The 19,982-nt window shown below is 43.6% G+C and overlaps 1 protein-coding gene across 1 annotated transcript in view; it reads right to left on the bottom strand.

Annotated features, from left to right (window-relative positions):
* Nucleotides 1-678: 678 nt before the first annotated feature.
* The window catches only part of FNBP1 (formin binding protein 1), a 119,262-nt gene continuing 99,958 nt past the window's right edge, over nucleotides 679-19,982 (bottom strand). The window contains exons 12-17 of the mRNA XM_010856952.1: nucleotides 18,289-18,303; nucleotides 14,330-14,439; nucleotides 8,899-9,031; nucleotides 6,485-6,606; nucleotides 6,027-6,163; nucleotides 679-3,971 (exon numbers count right to left, since the gene is read on the bottom strand). Coding sequence (XP_010855254.1) covers nucleotides 3,793-3,971; nucleotides 6,027-6,163; nucleotides 6,485-6,606; nucleotides 8,899-9,031; nucleotides 14,330-14,439; nucleotides 18,289-18,303 — 696 coding nt within the window. The 3' untranslated portion in view covers nucleotides 679-3,792. The remainder of the gene's footprint in view (nucleotides 3,972-6,026; nucleotides 6,164-6,484; nucleotides 6,607-8,898; nucleotides 9,032-14,329; nucleotides 14,440-18,288; nucleotides 18,304-19,982) is intronic.

Below are 19,982 nucleotides of genomic sequence, written 5' to 3'. Positions count from 1 at the left end.
CAATCTACAACACAAAAGACAGAGAAAGAAAAAGGCAGTTAGAGTGGAGGGCGGGCAGGTCAGGGGCGGGCACTCCGCCTCTCAGGCAGACTGCACCGCCCTGGACAGGGCGGGGGAGGGGGCATTTTTAGAGCACTTGGTTACCACAGGGCAAGTCTGAGATAAGGAACTTTCACGGTTTTATCTGCAGTCAGAGCAGCTAGTCTTTCCTTCCGGGGCAAGAGAAAGCACCCAGAAGACGGTGTACTCCCGCACGCCCCCAACTCATCTTTCTCATCAATTGAGCTCTGAGACAAAGAAAGAAACCAGCTTCCCAGAAAGATGTCAGGAGCCCAAGGACCCGGTTCTCTCTGTGACCGACACTCTTGGTTCCTTGGCAGTAAAAGGCAGCATCTTTGATGAAAAGGAAAACCTATTGCTCAGTAATAAACAGTGAAAGTTCTTCATCTGGGGGACAGAAGAGAAATGAGAGACAGACTCCCGAAGCCCACAGGCGCACACAGGGTGAGCAACAGAGAAGGTGTCATCATTTAACAAGGGGGAAAGGGCAGAATTTTTCTTTTTTTTAAAAAAAGCATTTGGCTAGAAAACTCCCCATTATTGAAGATGAGAGGGTTAAATGCTTGGATTACACAGAATTTCTTGGAGAGGTGAAAAATCATTTAAAATACACAACACTGAGAAAAATATAACGTTTATTAGAGAGGCAGATACGAGGGTACAGCTACAAGATGCCACACAGATTCTTTTCTCGGAGGATAAGGAAGAGAGAGGAAACAGTCATGTTGGCCGTATTTAAACAAAACTTACTCAGAACCCAAGTGTCTACAATAAACTCAAGTGTGGATCAGCCGGCAGGGGACCTAGCTACCAGTGTAACCGTCCTTCCGGCTCCCCCAGCGGTTACAAAAACAAAAAGGTCATTAGGCAGCAGAATCACCAATAAAACAAACAAATAAAAGAGTAAAACGTTAAAACAACGAATTCAAGTCATCCTTTTAGTTTTTCTATTGCAGTATATACAAATAGATTGGGGAAGGGGCAGTTATGGACATATTTCACAGAGAGCAATTAAAAAAAACAAACTAAACCATAAAAGAGGACAGTCACAATTCAGTTGGCCAGTGGAACTTCCTCTAGTCTAACTATTTTGGCGGTTATTAAATAGTCACTTGGCAGACACCACACACATACACGAAAGTGCATGGGCATCACTGACGATAAGACCACTGCTCTTGAGTCGCAGGCATCGGAAAGCAGCAGCCCCACCCGGCTGCGCTGGGCTTAAAGGGAGGGCAGCGTTTGTGGGGCAGGCTGAACAGACTTATGAACAAGGTAGGGAAAGGAAAGAGTCTACATCCATTCTTAGCTTCTAAGTGTATCTCTGCATAAAAGGAGAAAACTTTATACACAAGCTGAGACTTTGCTACTTTTGACAGATTCACTGTTACAAGAACACAAAGTGTGCCTTGGGGGTGGAAATGGAAGTTCCCGAACTCTTTGGGAATTGTTTCAAGACTTCTGCTAATCCTTTGCACACTGACTTAGATGGACCTGAAACTAAAAAATATCTTCTGCTGTTGAGTCACTAGGACACAGATTCATCTGGTTGAAGGTACTGAGGCATACAAGCTAAAATAATGATCATAATTTACGTGCCCAAATCACCCCACCCATATCCAAAAGACAGTTGAGCTATTTCCTGAATTAGATTTGCACAGCTCTAAAGAGGAGGGGAATAAAAGCAAAATGAACAAACAAATAAATCAAAACTCAACCGACTTCATGGCATGCCATACTTTTCAAATCAAGTTTTAAAAAGCCTAATGTTGACTTGCCTCATTTTAAGACTTTTTTTTTCAGTGTCTAGTTTATTTTCTCCAATACTTCACAGTCTGGAAATGAGTTCATCCTGGGTTTTAATGTCTTAGGTATTCACTTGGTTTACATGCCCAAGGCTGTGACCACCTACTGTTCATGAACTCCCCATGGGTTAAGGGCCAACAGATTTTCCTTGCTGTGGTAGTTAAAAGGAAGTGCTGAAATGATTCTCCTGAGAGATCTGGGGTCAGGATGGGTGGTTTTATCAATACTACAGCAGCAAAGATATAATAATGCAAAAGAAATTTAAATGACAATTATACTAAAAAAATAAAATCGGGCTGGCCAGTGTCGGTTTCCTGTTTTTGATACTGGATCACGATTTTGTCAGATGTAACCACTTGGGGAAGCTGGATAAAGGGGATCTCTCTACTATCTTTGCAACTCCCTGACAATCTGTGATTATTTAAAAATTAAAAGTGTTTTAAAAATCAGGCAGTCATTAAGTAAAGGTTACTACATTCCATTTTGGTGGCCCTTAAAATGTTAGCTGCCCAGTCTTGTCCAACTCTGTGACCCCATGGACCATAGTCACCGAGTTCCTCTCCAGGCAAGAATAATGGAGAGGCCCTTGGGAAATGCAGAACTTTCTGCTAGAATCTGCCACAGGCACCCATAACTCCTGCCAGGTCCTGGACCCCATAATGCATTGCTGTCAGTTTTAAAATCAGTTTTAAATTGACCCGATCTTCTAAAAGGAGTCCATAGTGTAGAAGCAAGGAGCTGATTTCCTATTTAAAAGTAGGAAGGACATGAATAAATAATTTTCAAAGCCAAAAAAAAAGAGAATCTCAATCCTATACCTTTACTCTGACTCATTTTTAGCTGGTTCTCTGTGATCTCAGGGAAGATTCTAGACATAAGCACAACCATTGGGCATGTCCCCAGTTTCACTACCTAGCCTGCCAATTTAAAAATGCAAATCCCCATGTGACCCAGATTCCTTTAAGATGGTGAAACATTTTATTATATAATTAACCACTTTATGGTTATTATATAAAAGGATCTAGAAGTTCTAAAATGATTTTCAGTAAAATATACACTTTGGGTCTTAACAATGCCAACGATTAAAACAAACCAAAAGAACCTTAAAAAGTGATGTGCTGGGGTCTGTGTGTTGCTTACAAGGGTCTATTCACAACACCACCTGGGCACAAAAAACCTCCCACAGAACAGAATGAAGACAGTTGTTTTTACATAATTTATCTCAACAGCTCTAGCACGTCTGATCAACTCTGTCAACTGGCAAAAGAAAGATGAGTAGTCATATGTGAAAACCAACTGGTTGAAAGACCAAGTTTTCCATAATTCAATGGGTTGTCTAGGATCGTATCGACATAACCAGGTAGCATGGTGCTCTAACAATGATCTTAAACATGTTTAAGGAAATAGACACACTTTTGGTACCAACGCCATTCTTTACTTACGCTATTCTTTATTGATGACTTCCTCCAAAATGAATGACTGTAAAACTTAACGCAGTTCAGTTTATGAAGTTACCAAATGTAACATCTTAAGGTGGTTCACTTTCTGGCAGACACTAGTTATTAGTGAGAGCTGAAGTCTTCTGCACCCCTAGGACATGCATGGACTTTCAGATTCAGAAATATGAATCAGAAGCTAAAAGGCAACTTTTTGGTTATCTACAGTCGCTGCCCCAAGGAGAAATGTTTATCAGATTTTAAAGGACACCATTGTAAATTGGCAGTTGGCAGCTTTCCAGGGAAAATGTCATGAGCAAGTGACACTGAATTATCATCAAAACCAGCCCAGGAAATTCAGCTTGTGCCTAAAAGAAACACACACCGTGATGCTCCCCATCCAGTCTTTTGAAGAACTGCCTGTAACAGGCATGATTGCGGGGAGAAACAACTCCAATTTTAAAGTTTTGTGGTTTTTTTTAAAGTTGTATTAAATATAAGTCTTAGCACCTTTGGCATTTTTGTCCAAATAGACTTCGACGTAGGAAGTGGGAACATAACCCTCTTCATCTTCATTTCTCCGAATTCGGGTCCACCCGTCGCCCTTGTCTTCCTCTATTACATACAGCGTCTCTCCTTCAACTACTGAAATGGTTCCCTCATTCTGACCTGAAAAAGCAAAGTCAGAGTAGTTTAGGTTTCTTGTCAAACCCGGGTTTGGAGCAGACGGCGAGTCTTGCAGTGAAACAAGTGGAGAAAAGACGGACGCTCTCCTCCCGTCCGGAAGCTGCCAGGCCCTCATCCTGCGTCGCTAGGACCCTTCTCTAAACTCCCCGTGGGAGCCCTCTCTCTCCTGCCTCCCAGAACAGGCGGCATCTCCCCCGGAGGAAATCTTAGGTCCTCTTCTCTACCCTCCCCTGAAGGTGCTCCTTTGGCATCAACGACACCTCTTTACACAGCATCTCCACTTTTCTTTCTCCCGTTCTGGTTCTTATCTGAGGCTTAGGTGCCACCATGCCTTCTCTCTGAAGTCCATTTCCACCCTGATGGTGCCTGGGCATCTGGGACACAATTCCTGTGAACCTGGGCTCACTGTCTGGCCTCCCAAACTAGATCCTCCTCCCACTTTCCCATTTCAGCGGACATCTCCATCGTCCCAGGAGCACAGCTTCAGGGATCAGCTGTGGGTTCCTCCCCGCTTCGTTTCCAACTTCCAATCAGCCGCGCATCTGAGCGTGTTATTGGCTGCAGCATCTCTATGTCCATCTGTCTCCTAATCAAGGCCCCCAATACCATTCACTAAGATAATTTCAAAAGACTAGTCACCACCGCCCAAGCAGTGTCCCGAAAGACAGACTGCTTAGGGGGCTGTTAATAGCGGTAACTGTGGGTGCAGGGGGAGAGGGATGGTGTGGACCTGAAGTTACACTGGGAGCACTGAACCTCGGGCTTCTCTTCTTTGTTTTGTCACAATGAACATTTAGTTTATCGAAGGCTCTAAAAGTCCTACAGTAAAGGGAATTTCCTGGCAGTCCAGTGGTTAGGACTCTGCCCTTCCACTGCAGGGGGCATGGGTTTGATCGCTGATTGGAGAACTCAGATCCTGCAAATCAAAGAGGCAAGGATGAAAAAAAAAGCCTTACAGCAAAGAAGTTCATTTATCCCAGGGTTTCTGAAAACGATCTGAGCTCCAATTCCTTCTTTCACAGCATCCTTCCCAGCATCCTGCAGGACGCTGTTTCAAGGCTCATCAGTTTGGGAACCATGAGGTTAGGCGTCCTAAGCATTTGCCCTGTCTTCTAACTGATAGCACACGTATGAGAATAAATGTCTATGGTACAGACATTACAGTAAATGTCTGCTTGTGTCAACAACCTGCTCAAATACTTTCTGGAGGGCCTGATGTTTGCCAGATAACATACAAGTGTTTCTCTTACCCATCCCCCACACTGGCCCCAGACCCCTCCTCGTCTTATATTCCACTATTACTCCTAAGACACCTGAGCTCCAGGCGCACAAACCCCGTGCCTTTCCTGCTCCATGCTTGGCAGTGCCTGTGCCTCTGACACCCTGCAGCATGGTGAGTTCAGTGGATAAGAATCCAGCTGCCAATGCAGGGGACACGGGTTCGATCCCTAGTCTGGGAAGATTCCACATGCCACAGAGGGGCTAAGCTTGTGCGCCACAACTATTGAGCTTGTTGCTCTAGAGCCTGAGAGCTGCAACTACTGAAGCCTGTGAGCAGCACTGAAGACCCAGCACAGCCAAAAATAAAAATAAATACATCCCCTCAGGGAAGGGGTCATATCCTCGTGTGGACCCCCCATCACTCCGTCCCTCTCTTCTGCTGAACCTCCTCTGCTTTATTTCCTCCCAGGGCGGATGCCAGACCACACCACCTGCCTCCCACGCTTTCAGGGGTCTTTGCAAGACAGGAGCTCCATAAGTATTGAAGGTGTGGATGATATAATCATTATTCCATACTACCTGCTGCAATTAAGCTCACCAAAAGTTGGTCAACAGTCCAGACCCAAAGGCAAAATACACAGCCCTCAAACAGAAAGAAATCAGAATCACAGATACTACGGGCAGAACGAAAGAGGAAGAGAGGAAGGTTCTGAAGGAAGGTTCATTTGAAGCCTCTTCCTGAAAGGAAGGTTCTGAAGGCTTCAAAAGAAAGTCTGACCACAGAAAGAGAAGAGGGACCTAGACAGTTGGTGTTACCTTCAAACGTGTAGAGGGCTTTACATGTCCCTATGGCAGGAAGAGGCTCCTCGTCGTCAAACTCGTCATCAAAGTCTGTGGCCAGCACCTTGACCTCACTCTCCTGACTCTGCTCCTCTGTGTAACTGCCATCGGGGCTGCTCAAGAAAGCAAAACACACAGCAACTATAGCAACTGACCCCAGCAAGCGCTCGAATGCAGCCCCTGCGAGAGCCAAGTGCTGGCAATTCCGGACAGTTGTAACCAGGGACCGCCCCTCACCCCGCAGGCTCCAGCACCATCCGCGGGGCATCAGACAGCTGCACTGTGGGGAAAACCACAGGCCAGTCATGACAGACGCATGGAACCTGACAAGGACCTTGTGCTTGTCTCTGATTCCAGAATCGGGCAGTAAATACAAAGCCAAAAACAAACAAACAAACAAAAAGCCCCAAGCAGGCGCCGTACAGATACTGTACCTCTCCCGATCCTGCGCGCAGTTGTTGACGGAGGGGGCGTTCTGGGCCTCGTACATCCCACTCTGCCGACGGGCCTGGTCGCTGCGGGCTGGGAGTCGGCCTTCCACCTCGGCCAGCCAGGCCTGCAAAGAGAAATCAGGAAAGACTCTGGTCTGAGCTCAGCTGAGGGCCGGACCAAGCAGGGTTCAGGCCCCCAGTCTGGGCTTCTGATTGGTCATTGAAGCCGACTGAAGAAGGACCACGTGGCAGGGGTGAGGAGCCTCCAGTCTGTTTGCCTTGACTGTATACACATACTTGAAGGCAAAGTTGGAGGCGTGTGAGCAGACTTACATTTAACCATTGCTCATAAAGTGGCAGAAAGACACCGGCCTGTCTTAAACTCTCGGGCTTTCGTTCATTCATTTATTGCCCGGCATGTGGGGTCTTAGGGCTTCCCTCATAGCTCAGCGGTAAAGTATCTGCCTGCCAATGCAGGAGACACGGGTTCAATCCCTGGGTGGGGAAAGACCCCTGGAAGAGGGTATGGCAGCCCACTCTAGTATTCCTGCCTGGGAAACATTATGGACAGAGGAGCCTGGTGGGCTATGGTCCACGGGGTCACAAAAGAGTCAGACATGACTGAGTGACTAACAACAACAATATGAGATCTTAGTTCCCAGACCAGAGATTGAACCCATGTCTGCATCCCTGCATTGGAGTCTCCGCCACTGGACCACCAGCAAAGTCCCCACGACTCTCGGGCTTTTTAAGCAGCTGTGTGACTTCTGATAAGTCGCGTCTAGTTCCCCCGGTTCCAAAAATTCTGTGACCGTGATGTCACACTGGGAACCATGAGGGTCCTGCCGCACTTAAGCAGTGACTCAGTTTAAAAGCCACACTTCCCTTTTATCCGCCCCCCCCCGCTCCGCCGCCTTAGGAATGTAGTATTTTTTATAATAGTGAAGAAACCTTGTATACAGGAAATCAAAGTAGATCACATTTTCTTCAGCAACCTTTGAAATAGTGTAAAAATGGCAAAAGAATCCAAATGACCAGAAAAGGACATTTCTAGGTTCTAAAATCTCAACCAATAACAACTTACTGACAGATTCTAGAAAGAATGAGAAAATGTCATATTTGGCTTTTCATGGCTGGAAATAATCTATTTTGATCAGAATTATCAGTTAGTAATTTATTTTTCTAGTCTTTACGTTTTAGGGGTGGGGGGAGAAGCCTTTTGTTCACAGCTTGAAAGATTCATTATCTGTGTTTCTTCTTCAAGTCTCATGTGTGTTTCCTACTGGTTTTCATCTTTTGATAATGGGTCCTTAAAAACGACTATAACATATTTCGATGGTTCCCCCCACAACCCAGAAATAAACCCTGTATTTATGATTAATTGGCCTGTAACAGCCAGTTACAAGCTGTCTTGAACAGCCAAGACAGTTCAAGGAGAGAAAAGGTCTTTTTGACAAATGGTGCTGGGACAACTGAAAAAGAATGAATCCGGACCTGTACTTTTAACCATGTACAAAAATTAACTCAAAACGAACCAAACACTTAAACAGAAAAGGGAAAACTACAACATTTAGAAGAAAACATAAGCATAAGGGTTTGTGACCTTGGATTAGGTGCTGGTTACTTAGTTACGGCACCAAAAGCACACGTGATAAGGAGAAAAAAAACCTGATAAATTGATTTCATCAAAATTAAAATGATTTGGCAGTTCCCTGGCAGTCCAGTGGTTAGTACTCAGTGCTTCAATAGCCGGGGCCCCGGTTCAAGCCCTGGTCAGGGAACCAAGATCCTGAAAGATGTGTGGTATGGTCAAAAACAACCCACAAAAACTTTTGTGCTTCAAAGGCCATCTTGAAGAGAGTAGAAAAGCAATCCACAGAATGGAAAAAAATATCTGCAAATCATAGAAATGAAAAGGAATTCACATCCAGAATATATTTTGAAAATGTTGACACTGATACCAAAGCCAGACAAAGACCCTGCAAGACAATTACAAATATTAATGGCTTTCTTAAATTTGTCGTTTTGATTCACTGAGATGATGGACAACTGTATACTCCCCAATTATACCCACTGTCGACACAAGGTGAGACAAACCAACTTGAGTGAATTTAAGTGAAACACTTAAATGAAAACCAAAAAACACCTGTATATAACTATCACCTTAAACAGTGTCCCCTTTAAGGGACACCATTAAAACAGGACACCCTGAAAAGCAGAACAGCAAATGGATGACAGTCTCTTTTTCCTTTCATCATAACTCGTGGAACACCTGACTTTTCCCGCTGCATCCCTCACAGGGAAAGAAACGCTGGTGCTCTACAGCCTCATCGTCCCATGACCCCACACCTACTTCTGTTTCTTTCCTTTATTTTTTTTTCCCCCAACAAAACTTTTCCACAACAGCTTTTTCCTACCTCGAATTTCTGGGTCTCTAGTCTCAGTTTGTCTATATTTTGGCTGACTTCCGCTAATTTGTGATCCAAACTGGTGGGGTCTCCCATTTGCGGATTCTTTAGGTAGACATCTTTCATTTTTGTGATGGCGTCTCTGAAAAAGAGAAGGGGCAGAACATGGTCAAGTTAATGCCACTGTTAGATTTAGAGCAAATGACTCCCTGCCAGGCAGGGGACTGGGCGGTAGGGTGGACAACTTTGCTGAACGTCAGCAAAAGAAACTCTACACTAACCACCCAACACAAGACCAATGACACCAATTGCATTGCGAGTCACAGGAAATAGTTTAACCAAAATATAGAAATAAGTGGAAGAGAATTTCTATGTCTTCACTACCCCTCCACCTGCCTGCTTGCCTCTGAGCCCACACATCCTGCTGCCACTTGATGGGTGCCATGAACCATCTGTTCTCTGTAGGAGCCTTCTACCCACTTGCCCTTCCAGTCCACATACCCTGTTCTATCTTTTATACACACACACACACACACACACACACACACACACATAGGCCACGCTGTGTGGCATGTGGGATCTTATTTCTCTCATTGCTGTTCAGTCGCTAAGGGGTGTCTGACTCTTTGCAACCCCATGGACTGCAGTGTGCCAAGCTTCCCTGTCCTTTACCATCTCCCAGAGTTTGCTCAAACTCATGTCCATTGAGTCAGTGACGATATCTAACCATTTCATCCTCTGCCACCCCCTTCTCCTTTTGCCCTCAATCTTTCCCAGCATCAGGGTCTTTTCCAATGAGTCAGCTCTTCACATCAGGTGGCAAGGTATTGGAGCTTCAGCTGTAGCATCAGTCCTTCCAATGAACATTCAGGGTTGATTTCCTTTAGGACTGACTGGTTTGATCTTGCTGACTTGACCATGGGTTGAACCTGGGTCCCAAACATTGGACGCTCAGAGTCTTAAACCACTGAACCACTGGGCAAGTCCCATCACTCTACTTTCTTTTATTTCCACTGCATGTATTGCTTCCCAACATTACATATCTTGTTATTATGCTTATTGCTTATTGTCTATCTCTTCCTCCTAGAACAGCAGCTCTCTGAGAAGCTCTCTGGGCTCAAGCCCTTTGGTAACATGATACACCCCCAGTGGCCAGACCACACCTGGCATACAACAGATGCTCAACAAGTACATGACCTTCCCAGGTAGCACAGTGGCAAAGAATCCGTCTGCCAATGCAGGAGACGCAAGAGATGTGGGACAGACTGTACGGTCATCCACAGGTTCACGAGTCGTCTCTTTACTTCATGACCTGTACCTCCAACTACTGCCCTATTTCTCAGTAAAACTTCTCAAAAGAGGTGTTTGAAGTCATTATCTCCCATTCCTCTCCTCCAGATCTCTCCAGAGGTTTATCATTTTTATTAATCTTTTCAAGGAACCAGCTTTTGGATCTGTTCATCCTCTCTGTTGAATATGTGATTCTATTTCGTTAGTTGGTACCCTTTCCTTTAGTATTTATTTCCTTTTTTCTATCTTCTTTGGTTCAATTTGTTTCTAATATGTATTGAAAGCTGTCAATTTCCCTTTGTGAGCATTAGCTTTAATGACATCCCCAAATGTAGGTGGAGAATGTGTGTTAAGGTTAAGTTCTGTTTCACATATTTTCTATTATCTATGATGATTTCTTCTTTAATCTATGTGTTACTTAGAGCTACATTCTTTCCTTTTCTAAAGCAGTAAAAACAGATTTTATTCAAAACTAATTACAATTGGGGGAAAGAGGAGAGTGAAAAAGCTGACTCGAAACTCAACATTCAAAAAACTAAGATCATGGCAGCTGGTCGCATCATTTCATGGCAAATAGAAGGGGAAAAAGTGGAAGCAGTGACAGCCTTTATTTTCCTGGGCTCCAGAATCACTGTGGCTGGTGACTGCAGCCATGAAATTAAAAGACGCTTACTCCCTGGAAGGAAAGCTATGACAAACCTAGACAGCATATTAAAAAGCAGAGACATCACTTTGCCAACAAAGGTCCGTATAGTTAAAGTTATGATTTTTCCAGTAGTCATATGAGAGTTGGACAGTATAGAAGGATGAGCACTGAAGAACTGATGCTTTTGAATTGTGGTGCTGGAGAAGATTCTCAAGAGTCCCTTGGACTGCGAAGAGATCAAGCCAGTCAATCCTAAAGGAAATCAATCCTGAATATTCATTGGAAGAACTGATGCTGAAGCTGAAGCTCCAATAATTTGGCCACCTGATGCAAAGAGTCAACTCATTGGAAAAGATCCTGATGCTGGGAAGGATTGAGGGTGGGAGGAGAAGGGGGAGACTGAGGAGGAGAGGGCTGGATGGCATCATCAACTCAATGGACGTGAATTTGAGCAAACTCCGGGAGATAGCGGAGGACAGAGGAGCCTGTCGTGCTGCAGTCCAAGGAGTTGCAGAAGAGTGGGACACTACTTAGTGACCAAACAGCAACAAAGCTGGGTCTCCACTGTCGCCTGGGCTTCTCTCTAGTTGAGGGAGTGGGGACTACTCTCCAGTTACGGCACGTGGGCTTCTCATTGCAGTGGCTTCTCTTGCTGCAAAGCATGGGCTCTAGAGCACAGGCTTAGTAGCTGTGGTGCATGGGGTAGTTGCCCCATGCAGTGTGGGATCTTCCTGGACCAGGGATCGAACCCATGCCTCCCGCATTGGCAGGCAGATTCTTTACCACTGAGCCACCAGGGAAGCCCTGAAGTTGATTCTTTTGAACTGAATAGTTTGGGGTGGGGGGCGGTTACTTGGCTTGAGAGTCAGTCTTCTCACACCCGGTTCCTTCTAGCTGACACCTTCATGGTCTGTCGTTTTCCATTCTTTACTCTCAACCTTTCTGCACCTAATGAGCGGGTGAGTCTTTTGTAACTGGCACACAAGTGGTGTGCTAGTTTCAGGTTTTTGTCCAGTTTGAAAATCTCTTTTAATTGGAACATGTAGTCTGTTCACATTTAACATACTGATTCATTTTATTTTACAAACACAATATGCCAGGCACTGTCCTCAGCCCTTGAGGTACCCTGGTACACTTCACGCGGGCATATTAACTCCCTTTTCATGGTGAGGAAACCCAACTACCAAGAGCTTAAGAATCTTGTCCAACGTTTGCAAATGAAACAGGTGGAACCAGATTGGAACTGGGGTGTCTAGTGTGCTTGGTATTTTCAATCTTCCACCCTAATTTGTGCTTTTGATTTGTCCTGCCTATTTTATATATATTTTTTCTCTCCCATCTTGCCTTTTTGGATTATTTTAAACAAAAACAAACCAAAAATCCAACCTTTTCCAGATCATGTCACCTCTGCTCAAAGCCTTTCATTTTCTGTTTGTCCTGCGTAAAACGTAAGTTGCACAACAGAGGTTTTTGATGTTTTGTTCATTCTTTATCCTCAAGGCCTAGAATATTCCCTTACATACAGTAAATGGTCAACAGACAGAGGTGCAGTGAAAGGTGAAGGTGATTTGCTTTATTACTAGCGAGCGCTGCTCTGGGGGTTCAAAGGTCATACCATGGTCACAACCCAAGTGACAGAAACTGTTCTCCATGAAATCAAACAATTAGGGAGGGTCTGTCAATCACTTATAAAATGGCATTTCAGATATCTGAGTCATAACTTGCTACTCCAGGCAAACTATATCTGCTTACTTAGTAAACAGCATGAGGTTTATAATGGATTTATAAACCTTTTATATATGGTCCCAGATGTTATAAAAAGTACAAAGACAAAATTTTTATTTCACAAAGTATATTTTTAATTCAAATCTAGAACAAAGTTCATTATATGTGTTCTTATTTTTAACATACTGAAACAATGTTTATAAAGTGATATATTTTTCAGGAGTTGCTCTCCCAGGGATTAAAAATATATATATATAAACCACTTTTTATCTGTGGTTTTTTAAACTGGCTGCCTTGCCAACTTGGTTTATTTTTTGAATAACTAAATTATAACCTCAGCTTCAATATCACTGGGCTTCCCTGGCAGCTCAGCTGGTAAAGAATCTGCCTGCAGTGCAGGAGACTCTGATTCAATTCCTGGGTCAGGAAGATCCGCTGGAGAAGAGATAGGCTACACACTCCAGTATTCTTGGGCTTCCCTGGTGGCTCAGCTGGTAAAGAATCTGCCTGCAATGTGGGAGACCTGGGTTTGATCCCTGGGTTGGGAAGATCCCCTGGAGAAGGCAATGGCTACCCACTCCAGTATTCTGGCCTGGAGAATACCATGGGCCGCACAGTCCATGGGGTCACAAAGAGTTGAACACGACTGAGTGACTGTCACTCACTCCCTCGATGTCACTGAATCTATGTAGGGCTACCATGTGGCGACTTCATGCCACACAACATGTGGGCTCTCAGTTCCCTGACCAGGGATTGAACCCACGGCCCCTGTACTGGAAGCTCGGCATCTTAGCCACTGGACTACCAGGGAGGTCCCTCAGGTTATCCTTTAAGTCCAAATCTCCATTATTCAATGACTCACTGAAGTCCCTCAGTGAGAATATAGAAAGTGGGGGATTTTCTCTTTTTAAATTACGTGTAGTCAATTAACAATGTTGTGTCAGTTTCAGGTATACAGCAAAGTGATTCAGTTATACATACACGTCTAACTTTTTTTTTCCAGACTCTTTTTCCTTATTGGTTATTACAAAACACTGAGTTGCTGTTGCTCAGTCGCTAAGTCGTATCCGACTCCTTGCAACCTCAGGGTCTGTAGAATGCCAGCAACAGCAGAAACAGAAACATGTATTTTAAGTGCTAAAGCAAAGGTAAATGAGAAATGCGTTTTAAACCTGTGCAGAATGTTTATTTTCTCTATAAAAATCATAACTATTAAAACAAATAAATCGCCTATAATGGAAGGTGATTTAAGAATAAGCTGGTTTGCTCAGACATCATACAGACAACAGAATGTTGTGTTGTACTTGCGAAATTCTCTTATCTAACCTGATTTTATAGTCCATGGTGACAACGTGGTAAATGTAGTGCTACTACAGTAAGTGAACACATCCAAAAAAAAAAGGAGAGAACCATAATGCATTTTGTTCCCCAAACTTAGAATAATACCTATTTGTTAAAAGAATCCTCCCCGTCTTTACTTATTTTTATAATGATAATTATTATTTTGGCCATGATGTGTGGCATGTGGGAATATGTGATCTTAGTTTCCCCACCAGGGGTTGAACCTGTGCCCCCTGCATTGGAAGCACAGAGTCTTAGCCACTGGACCACCAGCAAAGTGCCCAGGAATCCTCTCTGTCTTGAATAAAGGAATCCAGTAGACTAGCTATGACCAAACACCTGGCTAAAACAACCACCTAAATTAAAATCTAATTTAGAGCCTCTCATCTTTCCAAACTGAACTCGAATTTCTTAATAAGTCGTTTCAATCCACTCTACCTTTGATCCATTTCCTTTTGGATTTCTTTATTTAATTCATCGACTTTCTGCTGGAGCTTTTTCCTTCTCTGTTCGGGTGGGAGGTTGCTGAAATCTTCTGGTGTCGCGCCCTGCAGATACAAACAGAAATTAGCCAGAAAGCCTCCTTGAAAAAAAGACACCGAGAGAAGCCTGCAGGGAGATTCCCCAGACACCAGGGCGATGCAGATGTCTGCGTGTGTTTTCATGAAATAAATTAAGCTCTTTCCCACGACACCCAGCTGAGATGCAAAAATCCGTGCATGCAAACTGCAAAGGCCCCGCAAACCGTTTTCCATGCTGGCCCCGCAGCCTCCGACAAGGAAGGGACCCCTGAGACAGGAAGACATACTTCTGACCCCATCGAGAATCAGTGAGGAACTAGTCTGGAGACAGTCTGCACTTCGCTGTCAGTGTCGATGGCAACACTGAAGCTTTAGGCTTATGTTTTCTTCCAATAAAAAAACTGGTAAGTGCCCCCATCAACTGTTTCATGTCGATGGCACTGTTCCCCACCCCACCCCCACCCCGGCTGAGTATTCCTTCCCGTCTCTGCATAGAGCCTGAGGCCAAAAGTTTCCACCCCTGTGAAGTGGCAGATGGGACATCTAGTTCCTCCAGGAATGTGGGTGAAAAGGACATTAAGGGAAAAAACCCTCCCCCAGCTCCCATCCACTCTCCTTGCCTCTGCTTCCTCTAAGTCACTTCTTTTTATCACCTTTAGGAGCATCTCAGAGAATTCGCAGAGAATCACCCCCGCCCCCACTCCCCCAGTTTCAAAACCAACTTTTCCATAATGTCTGAAATCAACCTCAGCTGTTTCTAACTCATCGGAAGAAGTACACTTTGTTTTTTTGCTGTACTACACGGCATGTGGGATCTTAGTGCCCTGACCAGGGATCGCACCCACGCCCCCTGCATTGGAAGGCAGAGTCTTAACCACTGGACCGCCAGGGAAGTCTTGGAAGAAGTATACTTTGATATCTTGATTCCCTTTCAAAAACAACTGCTCTCTTTCCTCTGTGTATATGTTATAAGTAGAAAATATCAACTGTGAGTTGCCAGACTTTTACCCACGCTTACGCATCATTTCCTTAAATGAGGCTATTTTCATAAAGAAAGAAATTTGCTCAATAGCCAGGGATAAGCCAGGGAATTTGAAAAGAGATTTTGCTTTAGAATCCCTTAAAAAAAAAAAAAAAAAGCAAGACAGACTTGCTTGGGAGTGGATGGAAAAGAAGGGACCTGGATAATGTAATTGCAAAATCAGCTTGAGTTTGCCAAGCAGCTTACACAGGGGCTTGTGACTGAAGTTCCTAGGCTGCTTATTAGAAAATGCCAGGCTTCTGGGTTGGAAGTTTGTGATTCAGCAAATAGTTCACCACTGAGGCCACCAAAGACCTTTCAGCTAATATTCTCAAAAACTGTTTGTGCACGCGCGGGCGCGTACACGTGTTTGAGTGGGACGAGATCTGAGTGAAAGCAAAATAGAAGTGATTATTCCCTAATGCCAACCCAAGAAAGCTCAACTTGCTTCTAAAGCTAAGATGAAGCTAACTAATCTTCAATATAATAATAAAACAGGCTTGTTTTTCCTTTTCCATATAATACTTGAAACCTCAATTGCTTTCCAATTTTCTCAACTCAGTCACTGAGCCCAAAAGCTCAAGTTTGTTCTTATGCTGAATTGACTTAAATCAGCATGTTTTCTGGAACTGGAGATTTTATTTTCATTTTTGTTTTAATGCTGCTGCTGCTGCTGCTAAGTCACTTCAGTCGTGTCCGACTCTGTGCGACCCCATAGACGGCAGCCCACCAGGCTCACCCGTCCCTGGGATTCTCCAGGCAAGAACACTGGAGTGGGTTGCCATTTCCTTCTCCAATGCATGAAAGTGAAAAGTGAAAGTGAAGTCGCTCAGTCGTGCCCGACTCTTAGCGACCCCATGGACTGCAGCCTACTAGGCTCCTCCATCCATGGGATTTTCCAGGCAAGAGTACTGGAGTGGGGTGCCATTGCCTTCTCCGTGTTTTAATGCTAGACTGTGACAAAACAGTGGAAGACGCACTGCTTCCGAAGGCAGGAAAGCTAGTAAGTGGTCGACGTTCATTCATTCAGATGCTCTGAGCCTCACTATGTGCTGTGAGACCCAAAGACCTTTCTACAATGATGGAAATGTTTTCACACGTCCACACCATCCGACCTGGTAGCCGCACGTGGCTGCTGAGCCCTTGAAATGTGCCCAGTGCAATTATGGAACTAAATTTAAACATTTTAGTTACATGGGAGATTCAGGTCAACAGTTCCTCTAGATCCAAAGACACTCAGGTCTCTGGACAGTACCTTCAAAAGTTCACTTTGTCGTATTCACCTTTTGAAGCTTGAATTCTTTCAAACAATACTCTAACCTATGATTTATTTTGCCATGAAAGAATTTTTATTTCTGCCTTCGAGATGGAGTAGATTTTCTGAACTCTTTGGAGGGGCCTCAAAGAGACTGGCCCTACCAGGGTTTGGAAGACAGGCCGCAGGCACGTATGTATATTTTCAATGGCTGTGACTCTAAGGAGATCTTGTTTTACTTGCTATCGGAATCAAACACTTGCTCGCTTGACATGAGCTGCTTCTTGAGATTTATAATTTTTACACCCACCCTATCTTTGTGTAACTTCTTTATCAGCTTCAAAGTGAGGGTATCAAGCAACAATATCTCAAACAGAAAGACTGTCTGATAATATTATCTTTTGCCGCCAGCACCTCAGCAAAAGAACAAATAAAGGGCGAAAAAGAAGCCCTGGCATCTGACAGATTCCCAGTTAACTGACCCACTGTCTCCCAAATTCATACTGATGTTCATTTAAACATCTAGATCTTTCCTTCTTGTAGACACCTTAATCGAGAACTCTTCTCAGGATTTTATTTTACCCTCTAAGAAATGTTCCATTTAATAAAAAATTCTTTCTCTTTAGGGCTGGATCAGTTGTCAAATACCAGGTCAGGTTGAAAAAATTATGTATATACTTTTATATATACTCAAGCACATGTAATAGTACATACCTACAAAGATAACCATAAATACTGTCCTATATTCTCAATAACAGTGCGTAAAATGCTGATGTTATTCCTGGTCGGACTGTCAAGTTCATCCTGTCCATGACTTCAGGATACTCTCAGCTGTGGTGTTTGAGCTTATTATATAACTTACACATATCTGAAGAACAGTATGGGTTATGTGGTTAAGGGTTTCTTTTAATAGATTTAATGATTAGTTTGACTATTTACTAGGGCTATGAAATTAAAAGTAGAAAACACCGAACACTAAAGAAATCATTTTAGAAAGGCTTAGGAGGCTCTTTTCATTGTCCATAAAATTGTCTTTGATTTCTTGAATCAGCTACGCACAAGGCACCAATGTATTTACGGAGCAACTTAAAAGTTTCATGACCTTCAATTCTCGAAGGTGCCTTAGACCTGAGTCTGAGCCCAGCATCATTCCTGCATGCCTTCCTCAGGTCCCCAGTGATTGTCATCTGCTTCTGTGGCTCCTGGAGAGGAGCAACTTTCAGCTATTCAATTTGCTTTCATTTAGAATGATTCGATACATAAACTTCCTCATATTTAGTATTTATGTTTATGTTCATATTTAAATAAAGCTTATCAACATCTGTCATCTGTCATCCTCTTAAGACTCCAGTGGTAAAGAAAACCAAATCATGAGTTAAGCGTTAATTTTCTTAATGGGGAAAGATTACGATCACCTCTGTTAGACTCTGGACCTTTGTATTCCAGAGATCTAATAAGGAAACACCAACAAAGCCACACACAAGGGAAACACACATCGACAGTTAACTGTGAAGATAGGTTGCACGCGGCACAGCACCCACAGAATGTACACCAAAAGGCCTGAGTAGATTCAGGACATGCATGGGGTAATTGTGCTTACCAGCTTGAGAGAAAGCTTCGTGTAAAAATCGAAGGGGTAACAGGGAAAAAAAGAGAGAGAGAGAGAGAAACAACAACACATGAGAAGAAGAGGAACTTGGTCCGTTCCACTGAATTAACATAACACATAAATTCAACCTGGCGCTTTGTGAACATGGCTTGTAGCGGATCTGTGCCGAAATTCCCAAGAGGGGCCAATCTACCCAAACCTTTCTTTAGTGGCCATGTTGCCAGAGCAAAGTATAAAGATAGGAAAGGAGAGCTTCCGCTTACTCTTCTGGATTGGTCATGTCAGCCTGAGTATAAAGTAGTAAGAGTTTGCAGTCGGTGACATGTCATGATGATAAAAGATGGAAATGATCACAGAAACTTTTGTTCACCAAATTTTCCATGGAAAGTTTCCCACAGACTGGCAGAGTTGGGAAAGCAATGAATTCCACAACATATCAGTAATATTTTTATCTTAAGGGGCTCTAATACATCTGAACACTGGCATTTCCTAAAGGACTAAGGCAAAGTCTCAAATTGGTAAATGGGAACCAAGGACTGGAAGATGCTCTGAAACCCGACCTGCAGGAACCAGGAAGCCTCTCAGCACCAGGTTGGAGGTGGATGCTCTCTCCTACCTGTGTACTGCAGGCACTTCCTGCTATACAGAAGGTGTCTTCTGGAGCTTTCTATCGAACTGGGGGCCCCACCCACAGAGGTTCCATAGCACCTGGGGAGTTAACAGAAGTTGCTGCTCTTGCAAGTGACCTCTAGGAAACAGCCAACTGTCTTAACTACTGAGGGGTACTTACTCCTTGCTGTGGATTTCCTGTTAATTGCCAGGACACAGCAGTTTGCAATTCTGCTAGGCCTGGAGGTTGGCAAAACTATACCGATTACTGGATCCAAAACCAGATTAAAAGGCATCTCAAAATTAGGAAAAGAAACACTGGTTCTTCAGTGATAGGTGAGACGTGCTTTTTGGCAATAAAGCAGTATTTTGAGAGTTTGGTGCATATTTACTCGGCTGTTGTAATCCTAAAAGTTCAGGCAATTGGTAGGAGGATCCAAAAATACATTGGAGATAGAGTGGCAGAGAAAGTGCCTCTTGAATTTATTTACTTACTTGGATATTTATTTATTTGGCTGCACCCAGTCTTAGTTGGGGCACATGGGATCTCTAGTTTTGGCAAGTAAACTCTTAGTTGCTCCATGTGGGATCTAGTTCCCAGACCAGGGATCAAACCTCGGCCCCCTGCATCGGGAATGCAGAGTCTTAGCCACTGGACCACCAGGAAGTCCCCAGGGCCCTTTGGTTTTAAATTGGGAGGGAACAGGGTGTTAAAAATTCCTTAACTAGATTTAAAAAATCTTATTATTCAGACTAACTCAAAGTTGATACTTCATTGTGAATAGACATTAAGCTTTTAAAGAAATTTTCCCTCTGGGGGAAAAATACTTTTAAGGAAAGGCATAGCAAGACAAAGTTTTGGGAAGAAAAGATGCAAACTCATATTTGTGATCGCTGTCCAGGTAGGCAATCTATATAATGCCTTGAGCCCCTCCTGTAAATTTTAGCACAGATCTGTTTATCACAATTTGAGTTTTTTACAGACAACGCTTTTGGTGCACAGCAGAAAACCTTGCAAATATCTTTCTTGCAAAGCAGACGACCATATATAAACGTTTCCTCACACATTACCGTGT

This window comes from Bison bison, unplaced genomic scaffold (assembly GCF_000754665.1).
Source record: "Bison bison bison isolate TAMUID 2011002044 unplaced genomic scaffold, Bison_UMD1.0 scf7180017864375, whole genome shotgun sequence".
Taxonomy (NCBI): Eukaryota; Metazoa; Chordata; class Mammalia; order Artiodactyla; family Bovidae; genus Bison; species Bison bison.
Note: the sequence above shows the minus strand (reverse complement) of the source record. Positions and strands in the feature narration are given on the sequence as shown.